Genomic DNA, 27,123 nt, shown 5'->3' with positions numbered 1-27,123 from the left:
CAGGAGATAAAGACATGGAGAAGTGGAGGATATTGGGGAGCATGAAATTTCTGAGGCACACAGAGGATTGAAAGTATAGACTTTGCTCATGGCATTGAAAACAGTCCCACATGAAAAAGGCTAGAGGATTCAGTAGACGATATTAAACAAAGAAACTGCAAAAATATTCAGAAACTTGTAGAAGAATGAAATGTGACAAACTGAGCTTCCCCAAATAAAGTAATCCAGGTTTCCTGCATTAGTAGAGACGATAAATAAGGACTCAAACTCACAGTGAGAATAAGAAGATAAGAGAATGAAGATAAACTTTGGCAGGTAGAGGTGACAACAGGTGAAAGCTATGGCTTCTGGAAGACTGAAAGAGAATTCTGGAATGACTCTCAGGATTTGCGATGACTTTCAGCCTGACAGGGAACACATGAAGAGGAACAGGAGGTAAAAAGGACCATTCCAACATGGGGCATGTTGAACATGAAATGTGTATAGTACACTTTAATGGAAAATTTCCCTAGACGGTGTCAATCTGTCTCCGGAGGCAAAAGAAAGAATTCTAGGAATAAGAAAATGAAGGTACTAATTAAAATGTATTTAGTGTTTAAAATACTATTTCTTGAGTAATGTGTGTTATTCAGAACACTAGTTCTGCCAAACAGGTAAAAAGAGTACATGGTAAAATAATTTTTTTATACTTGGTTAAACAAAGTCCTTTATTTAAAAGTTTCTCAGAGAAGTAATATATGCAATTCCTATCTTTAAAAGGGATTACATATGAAGCATTTGCAAATTTTCTTGAGGGATAGGTTTTTAGTGTAGCATCTTGTGGGACTCACATAAAAGGCATTTCTGAACCTGCCCTAGATTATTCAGAAAGGTGTATTATCAGACTGTGTTGGATCCATCATTTAGTGTATGTCTTTATATTACCTTACAATGCCAGAGAAAACTGGCTCTAGGTGGTTTAGAATCCTCAGAAGTGGTAAGCAAGGCTTTTAAATAGGGGATGATTCTTTTTATAAAAGAAATAATCTTTTGTTTTGCATGGCTCAGTTGACACCATTCACTTCTAGCTGCTTAAGTCTTTTAGGTCTATTAGAGAAGGGTTTTGTATACTTAGATAATACTTACCTAATTGCTTCTGTATGAATGTGAGGTTTTGCTTTACTTTTTTTAATGGAGAGTAGTTATTTTTCCAGTAGTTACTCATGTATTGCAGTATGTTGATGAATTAGACAGGAATGGAAGAATCAATGCATGACATATAATAGATGTCAAAAGTCCAGAGTTTCAACAAGGCTAAGTAAATAGCAAAAGAAATTAACAGGCATTCTTGCATACCATTTACTCAGTGAAATGAGTATTCTGAAGTGAAGTTGAAATGAAAAGGTATATTGTTTACTGAGTGCTTTAATTAGCTTTCCTTTGTAAGTGTGGCTCAGGTATAGATGTTCTATTTTTAGCAAGTGAAGAAAAACTGCTTGTAATGGTTCTCTGAGATGATGACAGCAGTGACAATGTGTGGCATGTTGAAAAAAATCATTCTACTCAGAGTTATGGAATAGTGAGATAAACTGGGTGAAAAACGTGTAATTGTTGCCATGACATACTTAAAAGGTAATCTAAGTGAATACAAATCTAATTTAAGGATTTTAATTAAGATAACCTCACAACTGTCATTTACCTAGGATCTTTATCAGTAGTTAAAAACAGCCGCTCATAGACTTAAAAAAACAAACTAACAATGCTTTAAATGAAAAGCCCAACTTTCCTTAATTTCCCAACTTGGTAAATAAAAATGACATGTCTTCCCACACTGGATTGTCTCATGACTTTTTTTTTTTTTTGCCTTTTTGCAATTTCTTGAGCTGGTCCCGTAGCATATGGAGGTTCCCAGGCTAGGGGTCGAATCAGAGCTGTAGCCTCCGGCCTACGCCAGAGCCACAGCAACTCAGGATCAGAGCCGTGTCTTCCACCTACACCACAGCTCATGGCAACGCCAGATCCTTAACCCACTGAGGAAGGCCAGGGATCGAACCTGCAACCTCATGGTTCCTAGTCAAATTCATTAACCACTGCGCCACGACAGGAACTCATTCTCATGATATTTTTAAAAATATAAAAGAGAAGCAAAAAATATTTAAATCCAAGTTTAGAAATTCCAGACATGGACACATGAGGTTATTTTTAGTCCAATGGTTAATTCCATGTGTAAGGCATATTTTGATTTCTCCTGATTATATTTCCCCTTGACACTATACCTTTTTAAAATTGGTAGGTGTGAATCAGAGTTCTATATGTTAATATGCAACACAGCACATGTTATCTCCCAAAATTAAATCTTGTGGTATTTTAAGTCCTAATTTCTTCCCAGGAATATTTCCATTTTTAGGTCTAAAACATATAAATATACATACATGTATACATATATATACACATGCCATAAAATTTTCTAATATTAAGAAATACTAAAAATTATTTCAATTATTTCTATGAGTATCTATTATTCTTTTTTCTCCTAAAGTAAGCTAGATCTACAAAAAGTTGCATAAAATTACTATGTAAATTACATCATCATTAGTATAGACTGTCATATTTAGACCAGAAACATTATTTTGCCATCTGATTAGGTCGATTTTTATAATACAATGAAAGAATAATATGAGAGTCATGCCCACGAATCTGTATAGTGGAAATGCTGTTGAATTTATTTTCAAATCAGATTAATATTTAGTAATATGAGGGGTTATGTGACCAATACATAATAAAGCATGAAAATATTAATACATATTAAATTATGGAGTACGTATTTTCCGCTGAAGCAATGCTTGCTTGAATATAAAGTTAAGTTGTTTTTCACAAATTTTTCTGTTTCTTTGGTTAACAAAGTTTAAAGAAAGTTTTCAAAGAAGACACAGAAAACAAACTTAATTAAAAGAGTATTTTTATTTAGTACTGCAGCAACCACTATCTGGCCCCAACCTTAACCACATCATTTCAGTTCCCTCAGCCTAATTTTCCTCATCTTTAAAGAAAGAAGTTTGACAAGTACTTTTTTTCATAAAGGTTTCAGGGAGCTGGATCAGAGCCAGGCCAGGAATAAGAGAGGGTGCCAAATGGGCAGCTTCCGGTCCTCAGTCAAGTAGATAAAGTTGACCTCAACGAGGATAAAGTTGATTTTAACCGGGCACTCTTCCACTTGTACCAGTTTTCTACCCTTGGTCCTATATTTAACATCATTTGAAGGAGGAGTTCAAAATATTTTACGCTTTAAAACCACTGGATTATTAATACCTCTTGGGAAAGACAATCTTCAAGAGTGTCTCTTGAACCTATACATCTTAAGGGTTTGCCTAGCTACTCTTAACCTTGGCCATTCCTTGGATTTCTGTGTGCAGTGAGCAACCTCAGGGATGAGGTAATGTCTCTCTCTCTGTGACAAAGAAAAGACTACCTTACTAACTGCTTTAAAAGAGGTAGATTTCAGAATTCCCGCTGTGGCGCAGCGGAAATGAATCCAACTAGTATTCACGAGGTTGCCGGTTTGATCCCTGACCTCCCTCAGTGGGTTAAGAGTCTGGCGTTACCATGAACTGTGGTGTAGGTCACAGACAAGGCTTTGATTCTGCATCGCTGTGGTTGTGGCGTAGACCAGCAGCTACAGCTTCAATGTGACCCCTGGCCTGGGAACCTCCATATGCTGCAGGTGCAGCCCTAAAAAGCAAAACAACAAACAAACAAAGAAATAAATAAAAACAAAAAGCAGATTTCACAAGCTCAGTGCTCCTCACCTTTGACTCAGACCTGTGGGTACAGCGTCAGCCTAGGACTAAGTTACGTGATCCCCATGAGCATGGGGGGCAAAAGGAACTGAAGCAAATATGCTGACACTCATGCTGCCTCCTATGATGTGAATAATGAAATTCTTTGTCTCTGACCCAGGAGTCTCAAATCTATCTTGGCATCTCTGAAACAGTAACAAGTTAATTTATTAGTTTACAAGTAGAATAAGGTAAAGTCAAATCCTGGGCAGGACAATACCCTATTCTTAAACGCTTTGCTAAGATTTTCATGAATATTTGATATCTTTAAAAACTAGACCAATCAAAATAGTAAGGTACTGACACTCCAATCTAGATACATAACTAACAGTGCTGGTCAAAAAGAATCTAGAAAAGTAAACTGTGCCTTAATGGAAATTTGTTACATGAAAAAAGTGGCACTAAAAACCAGACTAAAAATGATAAATTAATATTAGCAAGGAGACAAGTGGCTATACATTTGGAATCTGTAAAGTTAGATTCTTCACCTCAAACCATACCAAAAAAAAGGAAAAATACAGATAAATAAGTGATCGGAAGTGAAAAATAAAACTACAGATGTTTAGGAGTAAATGTGGAAGGCTATTTTTATAATAAAAATGTGAAAAGGCCTTTTTTAGCAAAATAAGCAATCAAGAAAAAATTAAAAGATTTGATTACATAGTTTTTTTAAAAAACCTCATGCACAGAAGAAAAGTTCAAAAGGAAGGCAAAAACAAGTGATCAACAGAGAAATCATTCAAGATATGATGACAAAGAATTCTCTAAAATATTTTGAGAAAGATAAGGACATTATACATGAAAATATAGCCAAAGGGTATAAGTGGACAACTTAAAAAAAAAAAAAAAAAAAAAACCAGGAGACTTACACGTGGTTTATAAGCTCATGATGTTGATAAATATATGTTTACTCTGAAAAAAAGGTAGAAGAATATTATATAACAATACAATTTCTACTCTTGCAATGGATAATTATGAATGACTAGCCAGTATAGGAAACCAGATAGACTAAGAGTTTGTTGCTAGGACTTTATAATTCCTACCTTTTTAAATAAACTAATGTGGAAATTCTGTTAAACATCATTTGTGTTCACCTTCCCACCCATTTCAAGGAACTTATCTAACATATCAAAATAAGATGGAAAAATATATGTGCAGATGTTTTACTGTCATCTTATTTGTACAGGAACAGGAACTAGAAATATCTTCAATCTGTCAGTTTTCATGAGAAGAATGAACATCAGTATTAAAATACTGCAGGGCTATTCCCCTCAGAATGAGATTAAGTCAATGAGCGTTCCACTTGAAAGAATGTCCAAGGTATGAAGTTTTGTGGGGAAAAAAAAGAATTCAATGAAAATAAGTATGGTTAAGAATGCATATTAATTTCAAAATAAATACATCAAAAAGAGAAAGATAAATACCATATAATATCACTCATATCTAGAATCTAATATACGGCACAAATGAACCTTTCCACAGAAAAGAATATCATGGACTTGGAGAAGGGACTTGTGGTTGCCAAGGGGAAGAAGGAGGGAGTGGGTTGGATTGGGAGCTTGGGGTTAACAGATGAAAACTATTGTCTTTGGAATGGGTTAGCAATGAGACTCTACTGTGTAGCACTAGGAACTATGGTCACTTATGAGGGAGCATGATAATGTGAGAAAAAAGAATGTATACATGTATGTGTAAATGGGTCACCATGCTGTACAGTAGAAAAAAAAAATAATGTATTGGGGAAATTTTTAAAAATGGAAAAAAAATTAAAAAAATAAAAAATATAGCTAGCTCACAAATTTTTAAAAAACCTCAAATTCTTTATATTTTACTATTTCCATAACCATTATAAAAACAAACAAAAAACCCATGTCTGAATAGATACTAAATCACTAACATGAAGTGCAAGGGGAAGGGGAAGCCATTCACTTTTTTTTCAGACACTACAGTGGCTCTGTGGACTGCTATGAGGAATACTGCTCCTTTAGTAAAAGTTTTTGGAATAGAGATTTTAAAAGCAAACGAATGGCCACCAGGAGAAGAAAGGAAGAAAACAGTGGACCAGATGATATATTCAAATTCTAACATTCTGTATCGCTCAGTCTTCTGGAAGCAAATGACCCCAAAACAAATGATTTTCACCCAAAGCCACAGGGAGAATATGAACCACACCCAAGGCTTTTGAAAAGAAATGACAGAGGAAACATCTGGAACCAGAGCAGTCAGTAGAGAAGATATCCTGAGGTTGGTATGGCTACAGTACACTAATAAATAGTTTAGATATCTCTTCTGATGATCAGCGGGACCTAGAACATTGATCCTCAGGCCAGGCCAGGCAAGGCCAGGCCAGGCATCAGTAGTTTATCTCCTGATGATGAGAGAACTCCCTGCTTCGTGGACCGTGCTAACAGAACCAGCTATCCTATGTAACATGAGGAAATTAAGCTCTGGAAGAGATAATCAGAGTGCAACAAATATGATCATACTCATGCTTTTCTTGTATAAAGAGAAAGAAATATATTCTACACATCCATAGTCCACCAAGCATACATATGCCACTGCAAAATGACATGTGAAAAGGCAGTCATCACAGCAATAGTTAAGGAAGAAAAGCCTTACACAACAGTAATCAACATAAAGTTATCAGTGAGATATTTTATATTATTCCTATTAAGTTTCTGAAACCCAATGTGCCTTTAGCACTTTTAGTAGTCTTAAAGTGAGCTAGCCATGGGGCTCATTAGCCACATGCATCTAGTGGCTATCTTATCAGACAATGCCTAGTCAATGGCTTGTCATCCCTAGACAGTCGCATGTACTCAAAGGTGGTCAAAATAAAAATGGATAAAACTGCCATGGAGAACCACTTTAAGATCTATGTAACCTATGGCCAACATCCCCACTCCCAGGAATGTAACAAAGGAGGCTATACGAAAATGCTGGTAGAAGTAAAGATTACCAGTCACTGCTTTCACCAATGGGACAGCATCATCTTCATGGAGTAGTCTCTGCATGCCTTGGCAGGAATATAACAGTATTTCTTACAGCTGGAGCAACCACGTTTTATGCCCTCGCACTTGTTATATATGAAAGCAGGGATATCATTTCATCATTCAGCCATATGCCTTCAACTAAATAAATGTTGACCAGCTGGTAGGCTTATCTGGAAAGAAACCTGGAAGGATGATGCTGGCATCCATGCTTAGCGGAAGCTCTCAATATGCACATGCTTCAAAGTTCAAGCATATAACCCAGCCACCAGTGTTTTGCAGGCCCCAAATGTTACCTGGTTTGGATGCACATGTTAGCAAATTCATTGATATTAAATTTCTAGTAATTACCAACTGACACAACTTAGACGTAAGAGAGCACAGAAGAAATGACATTCGTTATCCAGTTCCCTAGGTTACTTAAACATAGTCCAGGAGACAGAGCACTGGCTCAGACGCTGAATTATACCTTGTGGCCTGGTAGCTGTACCTCACTGATACTCATTCTCTTGATCTCTAAAGTAGCTGTAAAACCAACTCCCAGGGTTGTTGTGAGAAAAACACCTAGCATAATGCCTTTCACACAGGCCTCGTTAAATACCAGTGTACTATTCCCCACAATGTCTGCACAATGTTTTGTCTAGATCAAAATGAGAATTATCCATTTACATTGACTATCTAAATAAAAGTGGTGAAAAATAAATAAATAAATACATGAATAAAAGTTCTGGTAATCAAAGAAATACTAAACAAAGGCACAATATTATGAGCACAGACTTCCAAATAAACCAATTTCATTTTAAATGATACTGTTCAAATTTGGAAAGGCCACATTAAGAAAGGAATCACACATACCAGTGGCAATGTCAACCACTACCACACATCCAAAGAGAATGTGCTATTTCAGGGTCCTGTTCCTCGACTTAGCAATCTTAGTACTAGTAAGCTTTCCTTGGGAAAAAGTTAAAAATACACATATTTATATCCAAAAATGTTCATCTTATTTAAAATTAGAAAATGAAAACAATCTAAACCCCTAGTATCAGGAGCACTGGTCTCAAAAAACACACAACCATAGAACTGAATAATATGTAGTCATTTTATATATTTAAGAAATGTTTAATTGCATGTGAAAATGACACTAAATCATGTTAATAGTGGGACATAGAACTACCATATAGAGTTGAACATTAAACATGTAAAAATGCATAGAAAGAAGTTCCTGTTGTGGCTCAGAGGATTAAGAATTCGACTATTATCCATGAGGATGCAGGTTCCATCCTGGCCTTACTCAGTGGATTAAGGATGGAGCATTGCCACGAGCTGTCCAATTCTACCCCTAACCTGGGAACTTCCATATGCCATGGGTGCAGCCTCTTAAAAAAAAAAAAATGCATAGAAAGGAACACAAATGAAGAAACTGCTTTTCTGTTTAAATTTATTTAAACAAAGTATCTATTTTCAATCCACATTTGGAGTTTTTGTTCAACGAAATAGCACTTAATAAAAAGGAACGTCAAATTTCTCCTGAAGATTAGTAAGTAAAAATTTTGTTTCCACAAACTTATCAATTTTCTCATGTCAGTCAAAAAGTGCCATCAGGTGTCCCTCTTTGCTTAACATACCAGAAATTTTTACACAGAATATAGATCTCCAACACAGAATTCTTTAAAAACTGATTATTTTCAAAATTCTTTTCTCCTTATTGACTTCTAATTGTTCTTTCAGTCTTTAATTGCTCATATGTATATATGTATATGCACTTAAATGCTTTTTAGCCATAGAAATATTTTAAAGTATTAAGTTACAGTCTTTAAATTTAAGATATTATGTGTTTGCCAAACTAAAAAAGGCAGCACATTGCCACCAGGCCTTCCTGGAATATGGGAGAGAGAGTGCAAAAGCCACCTTGGTAATGATCTGAAGGAAGCTCAGTTACACTACTGGGTCTTAAATGGCTCAAAAGGCACATTTGTTGCCTGGTGACAAATATATGCTAGTATTTCAACATCATTTAGGCCATGCATAATTATCTTACCAAGGGAGCAAAATTATGACTCTAGGACTTCCTGAAGCACAAGGAAACATAATTTACTTTATATTTACATAGTAAAAAGTTACTTTTGAAAGGGTGGTACAAACACAATAAATACTCACTATGGGTATCTCTGACTCCTTTTGTCGTTTAAAATGAACTAAAATGATTAAAATTCACTAGGTAAATTGATTACCAATTGGAGCTGTTTTTCTCAGCATACTTCCAAATCCTATAAGGCTAGCTCTTTTAGAAAGCCTCACTGCCACTTCTAAGACTCCTTCAAAGACAAAATATTTCCTGATGTGGCAGAAATTGGCAGTTTGAAAATATCGTTCCTTGCTATCAGAGGTTAACAGATTATAGTTCCATTTATACAAATTGGGCATAAAACAGTTAAACTACAAAGCTTAGGCTGAAGTCTGGTGACACCCTAGGGCACAGCAGGCAGCCTTGGCACTCTTCAGGTGCTATGGGAGAGGCTGAGTAGGAAATATAGGAAACAACCTTGGAGACAGGTGTGTTTGATTCATGGGTTGGGAGAAAGGAATACCGTTGGTAGCACCTAAACCATGACAACTTGAACCAGCTCTTCTCACCATCAGAAGAAAACAAAAATGGGGGAGGGCAGAGAGGAACCAGCAGGGAAAGACATCCTGCCTCACAGTGACTACAGTAGTAGAAGCAGAGGCTTATGACAGAATTCTATGAGTTTTTTTGTTTTTTGGTTTTTTTCCTTTTTTTTTCTTTTTACAGCTGTACCTGCAACATATGGAAATTTACAGGCTTGGGGTCAAATCTGAGCTTCAGCTGCAGGCCTACAGCACAGCCACAGCTATGCTGGATCCGAGCTGCACCTGTGGCCTATGCTGCAGCTTACGGCAAAGCCAGATCCTTAACCCACTGAGTGAGACCAGGGATTGAACCTGTAACCTCATAGAGATAATGTTGGGCTCTTAACCTGCTGAGCCACAATAGGAACTCCTACATGTGCTTTTTTAGAAAAATAAATGGAAATACATAGTTGAATTCTTTCTTGAGGAACACCACTTCTTCGCATTACAGGCAGAAAGTATCAGTATTTTCAGAATGTGCTCTCTCAAACTGGAATAAAAATACAGTGCCAGCCCAGCAGAAAATCACAAGAAAAATATCACAAGCAGAACAAAGAAACCACAGAAATAAAACAAGGGTCAGGGAGGAGATACTTTCTAATCACTGAAAATGAGGAGAGATCAGTAAGTAGCACGAATGCTGGGATAACACCATGGGCTAAGCACATATACCATAATGACAATTTCCTGGATATATATGTACATGTACATTAGCACATATGCAAACACAAGGTGCCTTTTTCTTAACTAATCCCTTCTGTCAGTCCTCTAATGTCTTCTAAGTAAAAGAGTAGAACTACTAAAACATGGATTAATTTAACTAACCTTCATTCACTCCCTTGATGCCAGGTCAGCCAATGGACCTTACCTATAGACCAAGGAAATTAAGACCAGCTAAAAACTTCAGGTGGATTAACAGAGTCAGGTTGAGCCAAGAACATGATTCAATTGCTTTTGTTACATCAAATTTTGTTCTCCTTCCAGATTCTAAGAAATGGCCACAGGGAAAAATAACCTGAACAATGAGAGATCAACTAAATTCCACTAATCCCATATTTAAAATAGGACTTCAGCAATACTTGCTGAAAAGACTGTCTTTTTTCCATTTTCTGTTCTTGCCTCCTTTGTCAAAGATTAATTGGCCATAGGTGTCTGGGTTTATTTCTGGGTTATCTATTCTGTTCCAGTGGTCTGTATGTCTGTTTTGGTATTAGTACCACACTGCCTTGATTACTGTGGCTTTGTAATATTGCCTGAAGTCTGGGAGAGTTATGCCTCCTGCTTGGTTTTCGTTCCTCCAAAAAATCAAATAACTGAAAATAAATCTGACCAAGGAGGTGAAAGACTTATATGCTGAGAACTATAAAACATTAATTAAGGAAATTAAAGAAGATCCAAAGAAATGGAAAGACAATCCATGCTCATGGGTCGGAAAAATTAATATTGTAGAAATGGCCATGCTACCCAAAGCAATCTATAGATTCGATAAAATCCCTATCAAATTACCCACGACATTTCTCAGAGAACTAGAACAAACAATCCAAAAATTTATATGGAACCACAGAAGACCCAGAATTGCCAAAGCAATTTTGAGGAAGCTTTTGCACAGCAAAGGAAACCAAAAAGAAAACAAAAAGACAACTTACAGAATGGGAGAAAACACTTTTAAATGATGCAACTGACAAGGGCTTAATCTCTAAAATATACAAACAACTTATACAACCCAACAGCAAAAAAGCCAACAACCCAATGGAAAAAATGGGCAAAAGACCTGAATAGACATTTTTCCAAAGAAGATATACAGATGGCTAACAAGCACATGAAAAAATGCTTAACATCACTGATTATCAAGAGAAATGCAAATCAAAACTACCACGAGACGAGACGCCACCTCACACAAGTCAGAACAGCCATCATTAATAAGTCCACAAAAAACAAATCCTGGAGGGGGTGTGGAGAAAAGGGAACCCTCTTTGGAGGGAATGTAAGCTGGTACAACCACTAAGGAGATCAGTATGGAGACACCTTAGAAAACTATACATAGAACTCCCATATGACCCAGCAATCCCACTCTGGGACAAAACTCTCCTCGAAAAAGACACATGCATCCACATGTTCACTGCAGCACTATTCACAATAGCCAAGACATGAAAACAACCCAAATGTCCATTGACAGATAATTGGATTAGGAAGATGTGGTATATATACGCAATGGAATACTACTCAGTCATAAAAAAGAACAAAATAATGCCATTTGCAGCAACATGGATGGAACTAGAGATTCTCATACTGAGTGAAGTAAGTCAGAAAGAGAAAGACAAATACCATATGATATCATTTATATCTGGAATCTAATATATAGCACAAACGAACCTTTCCACAGAAAAGAAAATCACAGACTTGGAGAATAGACTTGTGGTTGCCAAGGGGGAGGGAGTGGGATGGATGGGGAACTTGGGGTTACTAGATGCAGACTATTGCCATTGGAATGGATAGGCAATGAAGTCCTGTTCTATAGCACTGGGTACTATGTCTGGTCACTTGTGATGGAGCATGATAATGTTGAGAAAAAAGAATCTATACATGTTTGTGTAACTGGGTCACCATGCTGTACAGTAGAAAGTTGACAGAACAATGTAAACCAGCTATAATGAAAAAAGTTAAAAAATGAAAAATAAATAAAATAGGACTTCACCTAAAACATTTTAAAACTGAAAACCATTTATATTTTCAAACTATTGAAATTCCACACATGTCCTAAATTATCCTCTTCTTGATTCAAGAAATCTCCTTTTCAAATGACCACTTCTGAAATAGGATTTACCAACACACAGAAAATCAAAGATTATCCTGAAAGGTTTATTGCCTCTGAACCAAAGGACTCTCATTTTACACCTCCAAACACTGACAGAATTCTATTAATCCCACACACACACACACACACACACACACACACACACACACATACATTAGAGCTTCCCTCTTTTTTAGTGTGCATAAAATACACTTTAAATGCAAACATTATAGTTTTCTTTCAGTGGTGTAGTTAGTTTTATAACTATTTAAATTAACTGCATGGTGTTGATACCATAAGGCTCCTCATTAAAGGGTACAATTTTTTAAATCTATGGTTGTCCTGGGAAAACCAAAATTTCCCTCCTCATAAGTACACAATAAAAATATCTCTTCTAAACATGTGGAAGACGTTTAAGGTTGCCTTTTTCATTTTTGCTTTTGCATTGAAACCCAAATACTAGATAATTACTGTTGTTACCACTCTTGAAGTGTTGAGAGAAATCAAATTGTATCCACCTTTAGGATGGATGTGGTTAACATTATTCACCAAGTTAAAGAGGATAAAAATCAGCTTAAGCCTAAAGCAAAGGGACAACAATGGAATAGATTTCCAAAATAAAAAAAAAATTTAAATATTCTTTTAAAAAATTTAGCTCAAAAACAACATCAAGAATCCCTAAAGCTTCTTCTGTTTAGTTGCTAAAAATCTGTTCAATTTTTTTTCCATTCCAGTGAATTATAAAATCAAAGAGAGTGGAATAAAATAAGCCTTAAGTATTCTTGATTTGTATAAAAACAATGAACAATTATTTAATCTCAATCTCAAAATGTTTACTAAAACACCAGTGTTACTTATCTAAACAGCAGAAATAACTCAGCCCTTCAGCCTCCCAAGATCCAAATATCCTAATAGGTTTAACATACAACTAATGCTTATAGATTCATTCTTCTACTGTAACTATATAAGGCAGAAATTCACTATCTGATTTTGGTCACTTACATTCTGGAAAATGTGTTCTTGTCATTCTATGGGAAAAAAAATCCTTGGCATGTGTCACTGAAATCTATATAACTTCTTTCTATCCATGGTTCTAAATAAAGTGCTCTATTTATGCCAGATAACAGCTCAAACAGAATTATAAAAAGTCTAGACACTATATATTTGAACCAATATTTTCTAGTAGACAATCTTATTAACTTACACAAGCTCTTAACAACTTTTGTAAAATAACAGATGTCATGTTGTCTATGGATTGCACCCAATCAACCTTTCTTGTATTAAAGACACTGGAAGGATTAGAGACTGAAAACAGTAAATTACAACTCATATTTGGTGTTTTTAGGTGAAAACTACATAGTCCTCCAAAGCTATAGATTGTTAATTTATAAAGGATTGGGACAATTTTTATTTTACATTACCAGCTTATTTCCCCTTCTTACTTCTGGTACGCTAAGCCAGAAAAGTATCAATTATGTGAACTTTTAATAAGAAAGTACACCTGTAATAAGTAATTGAAACTACTTCAAGGAAACCAACATCAATTTTTCTTTACGAGAAATGTATTTTTTTGCCCAGAAACTTGGTTCTCAAAAATATTTCAGAATAAACACGACACACTTTCTACAAGTGATACAAATATTGCTTACCTCAGTCAAGTGTGGTGTAGGGTTAAATCCACAAAGGTTACACACTTGTTTCTTGCATTCAGTGCACGTACTGAAGTTAGGAGGATCCTTTGAACCCATGTTGAGTTTAGTTTTGCAGAGAGGACAGGCTGATTCTGGTATGGGGGTGTCCTCCATTTTTGGGGAGGGACCAGCCTTTTGAGGCTCAGCTGTTGAAGGTTTGCTATCTTTAGTGGGTAGAGGCTTCTTTTCTGTTTCTGTTCTTTTTACTATTGAAACCTGTTCAGCTTTGGGCTCTAATTTTTCAGCTTTTGTCTCCTTTTTCACAGATGTCACCTTTGCAGGTGCTGGTGGTACTGGACCTGTGGGCTTGGGTGGCCCCTGCGAAGTAGGTGGCTGTGAAGGAGGAGGGGCTTGTTTTGTTGGGGCTGCCAAGCCACCCTGTGAATGAGATCCAGGCTGACCAGCCGTGGAGATGAGATTGGATGCTTGGCTAAAGATGGATGCCCCAAACCCAAAGAGTTTCCCAGTCACGGTTTCTTGAGGAGTTGTGGGCTGTGACTTAGGGGCATCGGTAATACTTCCCAGACTCAGACTAAAACGTCTCGACTGCTCCTGAGGCTTTGGGGGCTGTGGGGATGGGGGGGCAGTTTGGCCAGTGGGAGGGCGTGGACCCTGGGGTGTCGGTGACCCTTTTGGCATCAGCTTGGCATCTGGCTTAGGACTCGTTTTGGTTTGTGCTTTCTTGGGTTCGTCTCTCTTTTGAACTGGATCAACTTGTTTTTGACCTTTGCTCTCTGAACTGGGCCCAGGATGTTCAATAATTTTCGAATCTGATGCAGGTCGAGGTATGACTTTAGCATCTGATGAGGTGACTTTTTCTCCTGTTGGTGGAAAAGTTTTTGAGGGTTTGGCAGAGTCTGGTTTTGGAGGAGGAGCTGTTTTACCTTGATCCTGTGATGGTACTTGGGAGCTTGGAATATCAGGTTTGGGTGCTGCTGATGACAAAGATACAACATCTGGGGCTGGCTTTACCATTTTGGGCTGCTTTGGTTTTTCATCAGCCACAGAGACCTTGGCCGGTTCAGATGGGACAGAAGGCTCTTTGGGGGTTGCTGGCTTGGGTTGGGACTCTGCCGCAAGAGGCTGCTGGGCTGTGACTGGGAGGGGACCGTGAAGGGTTGCTTGTTTCACTAGCGGTGGGGGCTTTTTAGACTCAGGTGCCTTAGAGACATCCTGTTTGGGTGTAGTATCCTTCTTTGGAGAAGTTGGCTGTGACAGTAAAGATGGTTTGCTTCTTGCTGAGGTGAGAACAGGGGAAGCCTTCGGTTTCGGCTGGGGTGATGACGGAATTGGAGCCAGGTCACCTCCTAGTGCTCTTTGCATCTGACAGTTTAGACAGAGCCACTCTTTTATCTAGAAATAATATAAAACAATGAAATAGTAACAATGTAAAGACAGAAACCTTTTTAAAAATGCATGGTCTGTTCTGAAATTATGTCTCTCATCATGCAAAACATAAAATATAAATAATGGAATTCAGAGACTTAAGCACTCTATATTTTAAGAAAAATAAAAATAAACATAGAACTCTATTTTTCCTCTAATGTTCATTTTGTTTACTTTGCCTTTGACTTAAAGGTTGACTACTCCTAGAAACAGAAAACCATCTATGATAAAAGAAAATAAATTATAACATATTAGATTCCAAGATCAGTTATATTAGATATTTTCTCTAATGACAGTTTATAGTTTTTAGTTATATAGCCCAGAGCATGCTTGTCAATTAATAAAACACATTGCTAATTTCTTAAATTAGCAGAAGCATTACTTCCACATCCAAGGTGACATAATCAAATGTGAGAAAATAAGAACTGTTAACTGTGGTGAGTTAGAAAATTCCCTATTAAGAAAAGAAAGAAAAAAAAAATGGCATCCCCTCAAAGTATCATAGATATCATGATCTAATGGAAAAAACACTGTTTCTTTATAATTTTTATGAATATACTGGGAAGAGCAATATAAGTAAGCAATACAATTGCTTGACTGGTGAGACATGTATGTATGTGAGATACATGCCATATATGTATATACATATATATGTGTATATGATGTATAGCGTAAGTGTTCCTGCACTTTTCATATCATATTCATTGTTAAAAGGCAGTGTTGTACTTGGTCTTACTACATTTTAGAAGATAATTTTAAGGTACCTCTGTTTAACATTTACCTTTTTTTTATTCCAAAATAATACATGCTGATTACACAAAATTTTAAGTATCACCAAAGTAATTTAGAAGGGTAAATTCTACAAGATATAGATCTTTAACTCCCAAAGTAAACAGTGTTATCAGTTTAGCACTGAAGTTCTTCGTTTACAATTCTACACAATGAAAACTAAATATAAGGAGCATAAGTGGGAGTTCCTATAGTGGCGCAGTGGTTAACGAATCTGACTGGGAACCATGAAGTTACGGGTTCGATCTCTGCCCTTGCTCAGTGGGTTAAGGATCCGGAGTTGCCGTGAGCTGTGGTGTAGGTTGCAGACACGGCTTGAATCCCACGTTGCTGTGGCTCTGGCGTAGGCTGGCAGCTACAGCTCCAATTAGACCCCTAGCCTGGGAACCTCCCATATGCTGCAGGAGCCGCCCAAGAAATGGCAAAAAGACAAAAAAAAAAAAAAAAAAAAAAAAAAAAGGAGCATAAGTGCCAGAAAAGTTTTCCACAGTACAAAAGTATGACATATTAGCCAGGCAAACAACATACTTGCTATCTGAAACGATTCTCTTTTGAAAAGAAACTGAACTAATCATTCCAAAACTTTTAAAAACTTCTTTTTCGCTTGACAGTTTACACTGTCAAACTTTAAAAATAAACTATACTGTATCATTTTCTTAATCATTAAAATGGCTTTAAAATTAACAAGCACATTGAAATTAATTAAACTTAGGTACCATTATAACAGGGCTTATTTTGAAATCTCATATGAAAGTAAATATTTGTTTGGAGAAAGCTGATGGAGATTTTCAATTCCAAGTAACAAGTTATACATCTGCTTAAAAATCTAAATGAAAAAGTAAAATTAGGAGTTCTCATTGTAGCTCAGCAGGTTAAGAACCTGACACAGGGTCCATGAGGATACAGGCTTGATCCCTGGCCTCACTCAGTAGGTTAAGGATCCAGTCTTGCCTCAAGCTGTGCATAGGACACAGATGCAGCTTGGATCTGGCATGGCTGTGGCTTAGACCTGCAGCTGCAGCTCCAATTTGACTCCTAGCCAGGGAACTTCCATATGCTGTAGGTGTGGCCTTAAAAACAAACAAACAAAAAAAGCAAACTTAAAACATTTGTGGAGTTCCCATCATGGCTCAGTGGATAACGAATCTGACTAGGAACCATGAGGTTTGTGGGTACAATCCCTGGCCTCGCTCAGTGGGTTAAGGAGCCAGCGGTGCCATGAGCTGTGGTGTAGGTTGCAGACACGGCTTGGATCTGGCATTGTTGTGGCTGTGACATAGACCTGCGGCTACAGCACTGATTAGACCCCTAGCCTGGCAATCTCCATATGCCACAGGTTTAGCCCTAGAAAAATATAAAAAAACAAACATAACAAAACAACAACAACAACAAAAAACCAACATTTGTTACATATAGGTGGGAGATACTTGGATGTTTATTACCTTTGTTTTCAATCTGAATGTTAAGTATTTATGTATTTGCTATACTTTTATCTTTACCTTTCTCTGTTTGAGGCATTTCACAAAACAAACAACCTTTTAAACATATAAATATTTAAACCCCAAAACATAATCAAGCAATTGGTTACTTATGCAAATACCATGACTAAAGGTGAACTTGAATTTAAGGGAACTCACTCCATGTTGTCCCGTCTTCCGGGGAGGAACTCTCTCTATAAACATGCATCTACTAACTCAACCAGCTCCCCCACTGCCAATATCAATTTTGCTGCTCTACTATTTATATTTTCTCATTTTTTTCCACAGTCTTAAATGACACCATATCACCTCATAACCATGTAGCCAGATTTGATAAAAAAAAGAAACATAAAATTTAAAGCATAATTCCTCACCTATATTTTATCACTGATTTTTTTTTTCTATGAACTATCATATTAGACCTGTATCACCATGAATCACTTTAAATGACAAACCTCTAGGGCTAGTTAACTGTCCTTATATTAACTGCTCTCATTCTTTTTGACAAGTGTCATAGCCAAAGCCAATGCAAACTTTATTCACCTGTTTCTTTCTTTATTCAAATATTTATTGAGCAACTTCTACTTAGTATGTACCACTAAACAAAAGAGACAAAAACCCTTGTCCTTATGGAGATGACATTTTGCTTCCAAATGTCAGAGAGGAAACAGGTTAAGGCATACTGTAATTTCAAGATTATCATAGATATATAAAAAGTATGTGATGATATTGCGATGAGTCTTTTTTTCCTTCCTTCCAGCAAGTTCCCCCTCAAATTTCCAACCCCCCAATTTTTTTGGTTGTATTTGGTTTCATCAGTAAAATGTGACATCACTTTGCAATGTGAACAATGGTGCTTCTTGCATGGCTAGCCAGCAGGCTCTCACTCTACCTTTGGACCACTGAAAACTTAGAGCACGACCATGGCACATCTACTGTGATTGACATCAACACACATTCTATACTGTTCTCATTCCAAAATCAAATTTTTTTCATAGTTTATCAATGTAGGGAGTTCCCTCTGTGGCAGAGCAGAAACGAATCCGACTAGAATCCATGAGGATGTGGGTTCAAACCCTGGCCTCGCTCAGTGGGTCGGGGATCCAGAGTTGCTGTGAGCTGTGGTGTAGGTCACAGACACAACTCAGATCCCGCCATTGCTGTGGCTGTGCTGTAGGCCAGCAGTTGCAGCTCCGATTCGACCCCTAGCCTAGGAACTTCCATATGCCATGGGTGCAGCCCTAAAAAGCCAAAAAAAAAAAAGGTTTATCAATGTATATGACTACGTCTCCAAAGAAGCAGACAAGGGAGAGTTAGGAAAAGAGATGTGGAAAACATAGGTCACTGCTTCTTCCCCAGGACACAATTCTGCTTTTCTCTTACTACACCCTGTTTCTGAATAGATGCCACTGGACCATCTTTTGTCCTTCTAATGACCACATTTTCTTCATTTTGCTAAACAGCACATAAGACATTTGATCCCTCAATGTTCTTCCTCTCTGAGAGAACACAGGTGAAAATTACTGCAGCTTTCACAATATGAAAAGCTTTTTATCCTCTTAGGATTTTTTGTTTTAGAAACAGCCTTTTTTGTTTAATTTATTTAATTCTACTGGCAAAATGTGTTGAAAATAGAAGTGAGTTTGGTTTCAGAACTTAATCTACTACTGAACACAGCCGTGTTCCCAATTCCCTGATTCGGTCGAAAAACAAAAACAACCAAAGCTTCCTATACATTGAGAAAACAAAAAAGTCCACAGCTGGCCCTGTCATTAACATCATGAACCACCCTTCACTTTTTTGCAAAGTAGCAAGGGAGAGTAAAGAGCAGTAAGAGCACCTCTGCCCTCTCAGTCATGTGAGTTAGAAACCCTGTTATATTTGTACTGTATTCTCAATTATTCCTCAAGTGTGTCTGTCTGTGCTGCTTGTGAAAGGAAATTTCCCATTGGTTCGTTCTCATTTTCAAACCCACTGTTCCTGATCTGGCCTTTGTCATTTCTCAAATACCTTACACCTCCACCAAATATAACCTATTTAAAACAAACCACCACAGAAGGGGTTGACTCTAACTCTTCCATTCAAAGCTCAATGCCTCTCCAATAACTGTGAAATAAAGGTAAATTTATTTTGCCAGAAATTAAAAATAAATGCCTTTGTTAGTATTCCCGTGACAGCACTTGCATAACTCTATCTCCAGGGCCATATTTCCCAAAAGACTGTAAAAAACAAATGATACAAACTTCCTGGTATAATCCAATCCTTTAGTCATTATAGATGTCCACAAATATTTTTTAGTTGGTCTGAATTAAAGAAATTAATTTAAAGTGTTTATGCTCTTCAAGCTACACCATTTCTGTGTTTATTCTGTTCATCCCCACTGTTTACCTAGCCTGAATGGCAGGCTTGTGCCTTTACTTTCTGGTCACATGCCATTCTCTCTTCCCTGTCCTTCTGGCCATGGACCATCTATCCTCACTTTGATTCAAAACTGAAGAAACCCCCAATAACTACCATACCTGTTAACCATACATATTTAGCACTTGGAAACAACCACTGTCTTGTTTCACTTCTAAAATTAAATGTTTATCTATAACTCTGAGCCAAGATGAACCTCAGTTTACTACCATCATTGCCTCAGACACCTGCAACCAGTTCCATTTGGTGCCCATATCGGTAATACTGCTGGTTCCCCTAGTTCTGCATGATTGGGTCTTCATTCCACTATAGCCATGAATGAGATCTTAGATTTTAATTCTTAACACTTCTTCCCTATGCTACAGAAATCAGACAATACCCAAGGCCAAATCTAATTCCAAAGAAGTGCACCAATGCTTCATAAATGACTTCCCAGGTCCCCTGACACAAGTAGTACCCACTTCCTAATACTGACACCCAACCAAACACATCCATTTGATAAATAATTGAAGAAATGGAAGAAACAATACCAGGGAAGCCCACAACTGTACCAATATGTCCCAGAAGGACTCTGACCTCCAATATACAAGCACTAAAATGAAACAATCTATGTTAAATAAATATGTCATGTCTTAACTATTCCTAAATTCTAGATTTTACATAACAAGTAAGGAAAAAAAATGGCATCTTTTGCTTTCCCCACCTACAGGCTTACTTCGAGAAAGTAAATAAATGGAATTCGAGATCTGGAGACACAATTGTTTAGTGAGCTACTCTAATTCAATTAGCTCCAGGGAACGGAACAAAAGAAAGGCATAAAATTGTTCATTCAGTCTTGTGACTTAATATGCTACATAAATGGAGGTAGAAAGCCAACCAGGATTTCTGCTCATTTTGAGGTCACTGTGTATCTTAACACAGACCTACTTATACTTATTAACACATCTATTTAATCCAATCCTCTTGGTTCCCTTTTACTGAACCTTTGTTATGTACCAGAGCTGAGTCATGAGAAATACCGTAATACAACTTCACTAACTAAGGCTTTTGCTGGATAATCATGTCTTATTAAATGTTTCAAGGGGTACCACTTGAAAGTTTAATTGTGAATTTCACAGGGTCAATTAATGATGCCACTTTCAAAAAAGTATCAAAACTATTGATTACTGAAAAATTAGATTCTTTTTCTTAAGAGTCTGCATTTAATAATAATTTAAGACATTAACTCAATACATCTAAGCAATAAGGTGAGTTGGTAAACGTTGGGGTTCCAAAATTAAAGCATATTCTTGCTTGGAACTATTATTAATCTATTTGACCTCAAAAGAGAATGGAAGCTTCTCATCAAAGTAAAAACAGTCCAGAAGGCATAATGACTAACAGCCACCCTTCAATGTGCTCCAAACTGGACATTTTAAACCCCAAATCTACATAAGATTAATAATGGAATATCTGCTTAACAACATAGTATCACACTAGGAATAATGGAATATCTAAAGAACAAACACAATATAGGGATTTATACTTACCAGTTTTCATACCACTCACATTAGTTCATGAACACAATTTCTTCAGTCATACATTCATCCTGCCCTTAAACTAAAAAATCTGTTATTTTCATACTTCTTGATGTATCACAACTAAACTCTTCTACAAACCAAGGCATCTAAATGTACCATTTACTCCATCAATGCAGTATTCTCTTTCTTTCTTGAGTTATGATTTGGTACTTCTCTTCCATTTACCTATATGCTTCCTGTCCTTTATAGTCCATGATAACCTTCCTCCTTTACCACTTAGTATTACAGTATCCACTAAGGTCTGCCCCTTCTCAACTATTACTACTATAATTTGAACTACAGTATTTAGACTGAAACAGACAGTGCTTTAAATTTTTTTTCCAATTACTTCTCCTCTCCTCATAAAAACTCTTAAAGAGATCAAGCACTTCTTATGAGTACCCTTATTTTAACTATTACTTAACAATGAATTATTCTAAACTTTTTTCCTATTTCTCATCAAATTTTCTTCCAATATTTATTGAACATATTATCTACATATTATTTCATCACTCTTACTGTTTTGAATGACACAGAAAATGTAATTAAACAACATATATTAGACAATAATGTATAATATTATAAAGAGAAACCCAAACTAAAGTTTGATTCACAGATTATGCTTTCTGCTATTCCAGTGATGCCCAAATCACGTGACCTCCTCCTCGGAGGCAGCTACTCGCTGACAGCAGTTTGGCTGCAGATGGCTCACTGCAGTCGACATCTTTAGCTATGCATATTAAAGCACAATTTATTTTGGTTAAAAACTAGACATTAGCATTCCTCAGAACTGTGATGACATGCTCAGCAACTTGGTGAAACAGTTGTATTTAAGATGATCCAATTCAGAATTTGAATGGATAACTTTCTAAAACTGTGGATTACACTTTCTGCTGCATAATTCAGAAGCCGTTAACAAACCTTGCGAAACGTAACCTAAACATGCATTTTTTTCTTCATGAAGCATAAAACTGTTCACCAAAGGCTAGCAATAACATTTATAACTCCTCACAAAATAAGATCAAATCATAAAAGCAAACTTTGTCAGTGCAATCCAAAACAAGGAAATCAACCCTTTTACCAAAATATAATTACGAATAATTACAGCACACAGGCATGAAAATACATGTCATTTTTTTTTTTTTTGGTCTTTTTAGGGCTGCACATGTGGCATATGAATTTCCCAGGCTAGGGGTCAAATCTGAGCTGCAGCTTCTGGCCTACACCACAGCAACAGCAACACCAGATCCAAGCCACATGTGTGACCTATACCACAGCTCATGGCAGTGCCGGATCCTTAACCCACTGAGTGAGGCCAGGAATCAAACCTGCATCCGCATGGATACTAGTCGGATTCACTCCCGCTGAACATAGCAGAAACTCCCTGAGTTCTATTCTTAACAGTGAGCAAAGTTATCAACTTCATCATCTATATTTTCAAAATCTATCAGAGTGACTGGCTCAGAGTAGGAGCCCACAGCTTTCTAAAGAACAAAAAAAGAACTCAGCAATATAAGACTCTGGTTTGAGCAAAGGTGAGTAGAAAGGGATAAATCAGTCCTCTTGGATCTCAATTTTTTTACACTAAATTTCAAAAATAAACTCTGCCAAGAAGGTTATTTTTTTATAAAATAAGGTTGATTTAGAATGTTATGTTGATTTCAGGTGTATAGCAAAGTGATTCATTCATATGTACATATATTTTGAGATTCTTTACCATTGAAGGTTATTACAATATGTTGAATATAGTTCCCTGTGCTATACAGTAGGTCTTTGTTTTTTATCTATTTTATATATAGTAGTGTGTATCTATTATTCCCAAACTCCTAATTTATCCCTCTCACCTCCTTTCCCCTTTGGTAACTGTAAGTTTGTTTTCTATGTCTGTGAGTTTCAAGAAGGTTAATTTCTTTTTAACTTTAAGAATATATAAAATCCTCCCTCCCTCTCTCTCTCCCCTTTCTCTCTCTGTAACCCAGAAATTTAGGAAATGATCTATTTAAAAACAATGTGATCCCCTATTTAAAAAGATGCTATGAGTGTCAGTGGGAATTTCCATATGCTGCAGGTGCAGCCCTAAAGAGACAAAAAAAAAAGCTAAATTTTGGGTCTGCAGATCTAGCTTCTTATATGGGCCCCATTTCTAAATAATTGTGTCCTTGCAAGTCACTTAAATTCTTAACCTAGTTTCTCAGTGCCAGAGTTAACAATGATGGCACTATTAGAATTTTATAAAGATTAATAATAATAATGTTTTAGTTTCAGTTTCAAAGCCCTTCCACTTACATTGCCAATGTGGTTTTTTACTTTATTTATGACAAGTCTCATATCATAAATAAGGAAAGTAAATACATGGAAAAAAATGCCCTGCCCAAGTAACAGTAAGAGTAAAGTAAGAAAAAGTTAAGAAACAACATGCATAGTGAAGTTGCTGCTTCCTTATCAAAGTTAACTAGAACTACTTTTAAGTGAATTCACAGAAATATTGACAAGAGTACACATGTATGAAGGGTAGAGGTAGGACTACAACTCAGATCTCTGGATGCCTGACCAATGCTTTGGATACCAGCATTACTTCAGTGAAAATAACTATAAACTTCAACTAGATTTTTCACATCTTTGCCTTCACTGTAGTACTTCTGAAAGCTGTGTAAGAGCCTAATTTTCTAAACTAATTAAGATATGGAACATGGGAGAGTGTTAGGTATGTGATTTGTTATATTTCTCCAGGCATGTGAACAATAAGCAAGTTAACCCATCACTATATTAAGTTTACTGATCCAATAAATGATTCTGTTAGTTGTGGGTATCTGCTTTCACAGTAGAACGTCTGTTCTTACTAAGCTATACAGATCATCATTCTAGTTGCAATAATATGTAGAAACAGGCTTAGGCGATCTTATAAAAGCTGGATACACAGAAAAACACCTGAACCATTAGCCACTTAAAAGCTGAAAGTGAAAAAAGACTTTGGGGAGCTCCTGCTGTGGCACAGAGGCTTAAGAATCCCAGTGCATTGGTTCGGGTTGCTGTGGAAGTGTCAGTTTGATCTCCAACCTGGCACAGTGGGTTAAAGGATCCAAAGTTGCTGCAAGTGCAGCATAGGTCGCAGCCCTGACTCATATTCAATACCTAGCCTGAAAACTTTCAAAAAACTCTGGTTCTAATGATTAAACTTATGGGTAGAGCATGATGAATATATATCTATTCTATAGGAGGAACATTCAGGTCATGAAGAAAGTGCTGCAAACTGGACCTCCTTGAAATGAGAGCTAAACAAACATGGCATTTGTGAACATATTTAAGTAATGTGGATTTTCAAAGGATTGTTTCTATTCTAAATTCATGAGGAAATTATTTTAAATAAAGAAATTGGTTTTGCTATAGTTAGGGTATTTTTGTTTTAAATACTATTTAAGATACCATATATATTTTTAGAGAATAGAAAGAAAAAACCCCACAATTTCCTTTACCATCTAAAACACTTAGGTTTAAAATCAAGGGACTTTATTTCTCTTTATTGGATTCATATAAAAGTGCTGTCAATTGAAGTACACACGGCTGTGACAAGCAAGGGTCAAATGAAAAAAGTGACCAAATTTGGTGCCACAGGCATAAGCTACTTCAAATCATCATAGTCATTTAAAACCAAAAATCCTTGGCATTTCACCAAAGAAATGGTAGAATGCCAAGGCTAAAGATGAAAATCAAGAATCTGTCACCCATTCTTTCACATCATGCATTGTTTAACCAATCATATCATGAATGAGGATTCTTTAAATTACTCAAGAGTTCATTACAAGATGAATTTACAAGGTCAAAAAAATAGTACAAAAAGGTATGGTATTAAAAGTTAAAAGCCTTTCTTTCTGCCATCAAGTGTTACTCTTCAGAATCGGTGTTAACTTTTGCTTTGATTTTTTATGGTTGCCATGATAATATCAAATAATAATTTTATTTATAAATTTAAAAAATCATGTAGTTTCTCCTTCTATAAAAGCTGCATTTTTTCAAAGTACAACCTAATCACTTATTTTAGGGCTGTCTTAAGCAATATCTAAGAAATAAATTTTCATGTATTATTATAAATTTTAAATAACACAAATTTGTGCATTTCATTTGTATACTATCTAATATCATCTCATATTCCATCACTGTTATGCAATTACGTTTTTGAAAAAAAAAATGATTTAAGGTCTTTCTAGTTTTCTTCCTTTCTGGGGTAGAATCAGTTATTCCATACCATTCTTTTAATTTTCCATTTTAACTCTTACAGTGATTGTGATGTGTATATATACACACACACACATACACACATCTACATACACATTTGTACCTGTACACATAGATGTACAGATGGCTAGAAGACAAGGATTTTTATGGACTCTTTTTAAGTGTGAAAAAATTCTTAAGTTGCCCTCACACTGTCTCTTGATCTCTTGCCTAGACACAGAATTCATCTTATCACCATCTATAGAAATTTAAAGACATTGATCCCTATCTGCTGCCGGATTTCTTGTCTTTTTGTAGATGACAATGCTTTTCTCTGTGGAAGTCTTTCAGGTTTTCTCCTTATCCTTAGAAATCTGATTATGTACCTACCAGACCTTTTAGTCATCTTGCTTGGCCACTGGTGGATCTGTATAATCTGAAGACCTCCAGCTTTCTTTAGCTCAGAGAAGTGTTCTAGAGCTTGCCTCCATAGTCTTGATCCTTGACCCTTTCGTTCTGGAAATCTTAGAGCTCTTAAATATCACTTCTGTGATTTTTAATACTTCTCTTAAAGCCCCCAAACTCCCAGAGTCCTAAGGGAGCCCAGGACTTCAGATACCACCTCACCAAAATGTTTTCAACTCCATGGGCAAGAGTTTAGTAAGGGGGCGGGGGGTCTCGGAATTCTATACATTCCTGGGTATATAACCACTCTTTCCTTTCTCACTCCTCCACACTTGGAGCTTAAGTTAGAACTATACACAAAATTAGGCACTTAGTCCAGATCCCTAAGTCATCCACCAACAACCAGATCCTAAATCCCCCAATGAGAGGGGTTGAGGGGACCCCCACCACCACATCACCATCTCTCCTGTGGTCCAGGCTATAATCTTCTCCTACTTCATTTTTCTCCATAGCACTTATCTGTCACACTGTATGTTTTATTTATTTGCCACTCTTACTAGAATACACATTCCATGAGAGAAGAATTTCTATTTTGTTCACTCTTACATCGAGGACAGTCTATCACAGTGCCTGAAACACAGGAGGTGCTCAGCTAAATAACTGAATAATTTGTTCTATAAGCTAGGAAAACTCTGGGTCTTTTCCAGATCATCAACTGGGCCTATTTCTACAAGCAATCAGCCCACTGAAATTTGAGGGTAGCAATTATAGATAAAATACCCTCTTAAGTATTTCTCAGAAAGAAAAAGAATTTTTATAAATTCTTTATATTTCCTAAATAGACTCTCTTCTCAGGTGTTTTGTTTCATTTTGTTTTTCACTTATTCATCTATGTCCTTCACGTGGTGTTATTACTAAAATGTCAAGTTAGTCTCTC

The 27,123-nt window shown here is 36.5% G+C and overlaps 1 protein-coding gene across 18 annotated transcripts in view; it reads right to left on the bottom strand.

Annotated features, from left to right (window-relative positions):
- Positions 1-27,123, bottom strand: part of PCLO (piccolo presynaptic cytomatrix protein) — a 397,307-nt gene that overhangs the window by 354,918 nt on the left and 15,266 nt on the right. For all 18 annotated transcript variants that reach the window (XR_014816013.1, XM_084977292.1, XM_084977293.1 and 15 more), the window contains exon 3: positions 13,898-15,292. Coding sequence is in view for 17 of the 18 variants with exons in the window: in XM_084977292.1 (XP_084833418.1) it covers positions 13,898-15,292 (1,395 nt within the window). In the remaining variant the exon portion in view is untranslated. The remainder of the gene's footprint in view (positions 1-13,897; positions 15,293-27,123) is intronic.

The sequence above is a fragment of the Sus scrofa genome, chromosome 9 (genome assembly GCF_054392235.1).
Source record: "Sus scrofa isolate SSC_HxYL_T2T_F1_AM1 chromosome 9, Sscrofa_HxYL_maternal_Yorkshire_Landrace_v2.0, whole genome shotgun sequence".
Classification (NCBI taxonomy): Eukaryota; Metazoa; Chordata; class Mammalia; order Artiodactyla; family Suidae; genus Sus; species Sus scrofa.
Note: the sequence above shows the minus strand (reverse complement) of the source record. Positions and strands in the feature narration are given on the sequence as shown.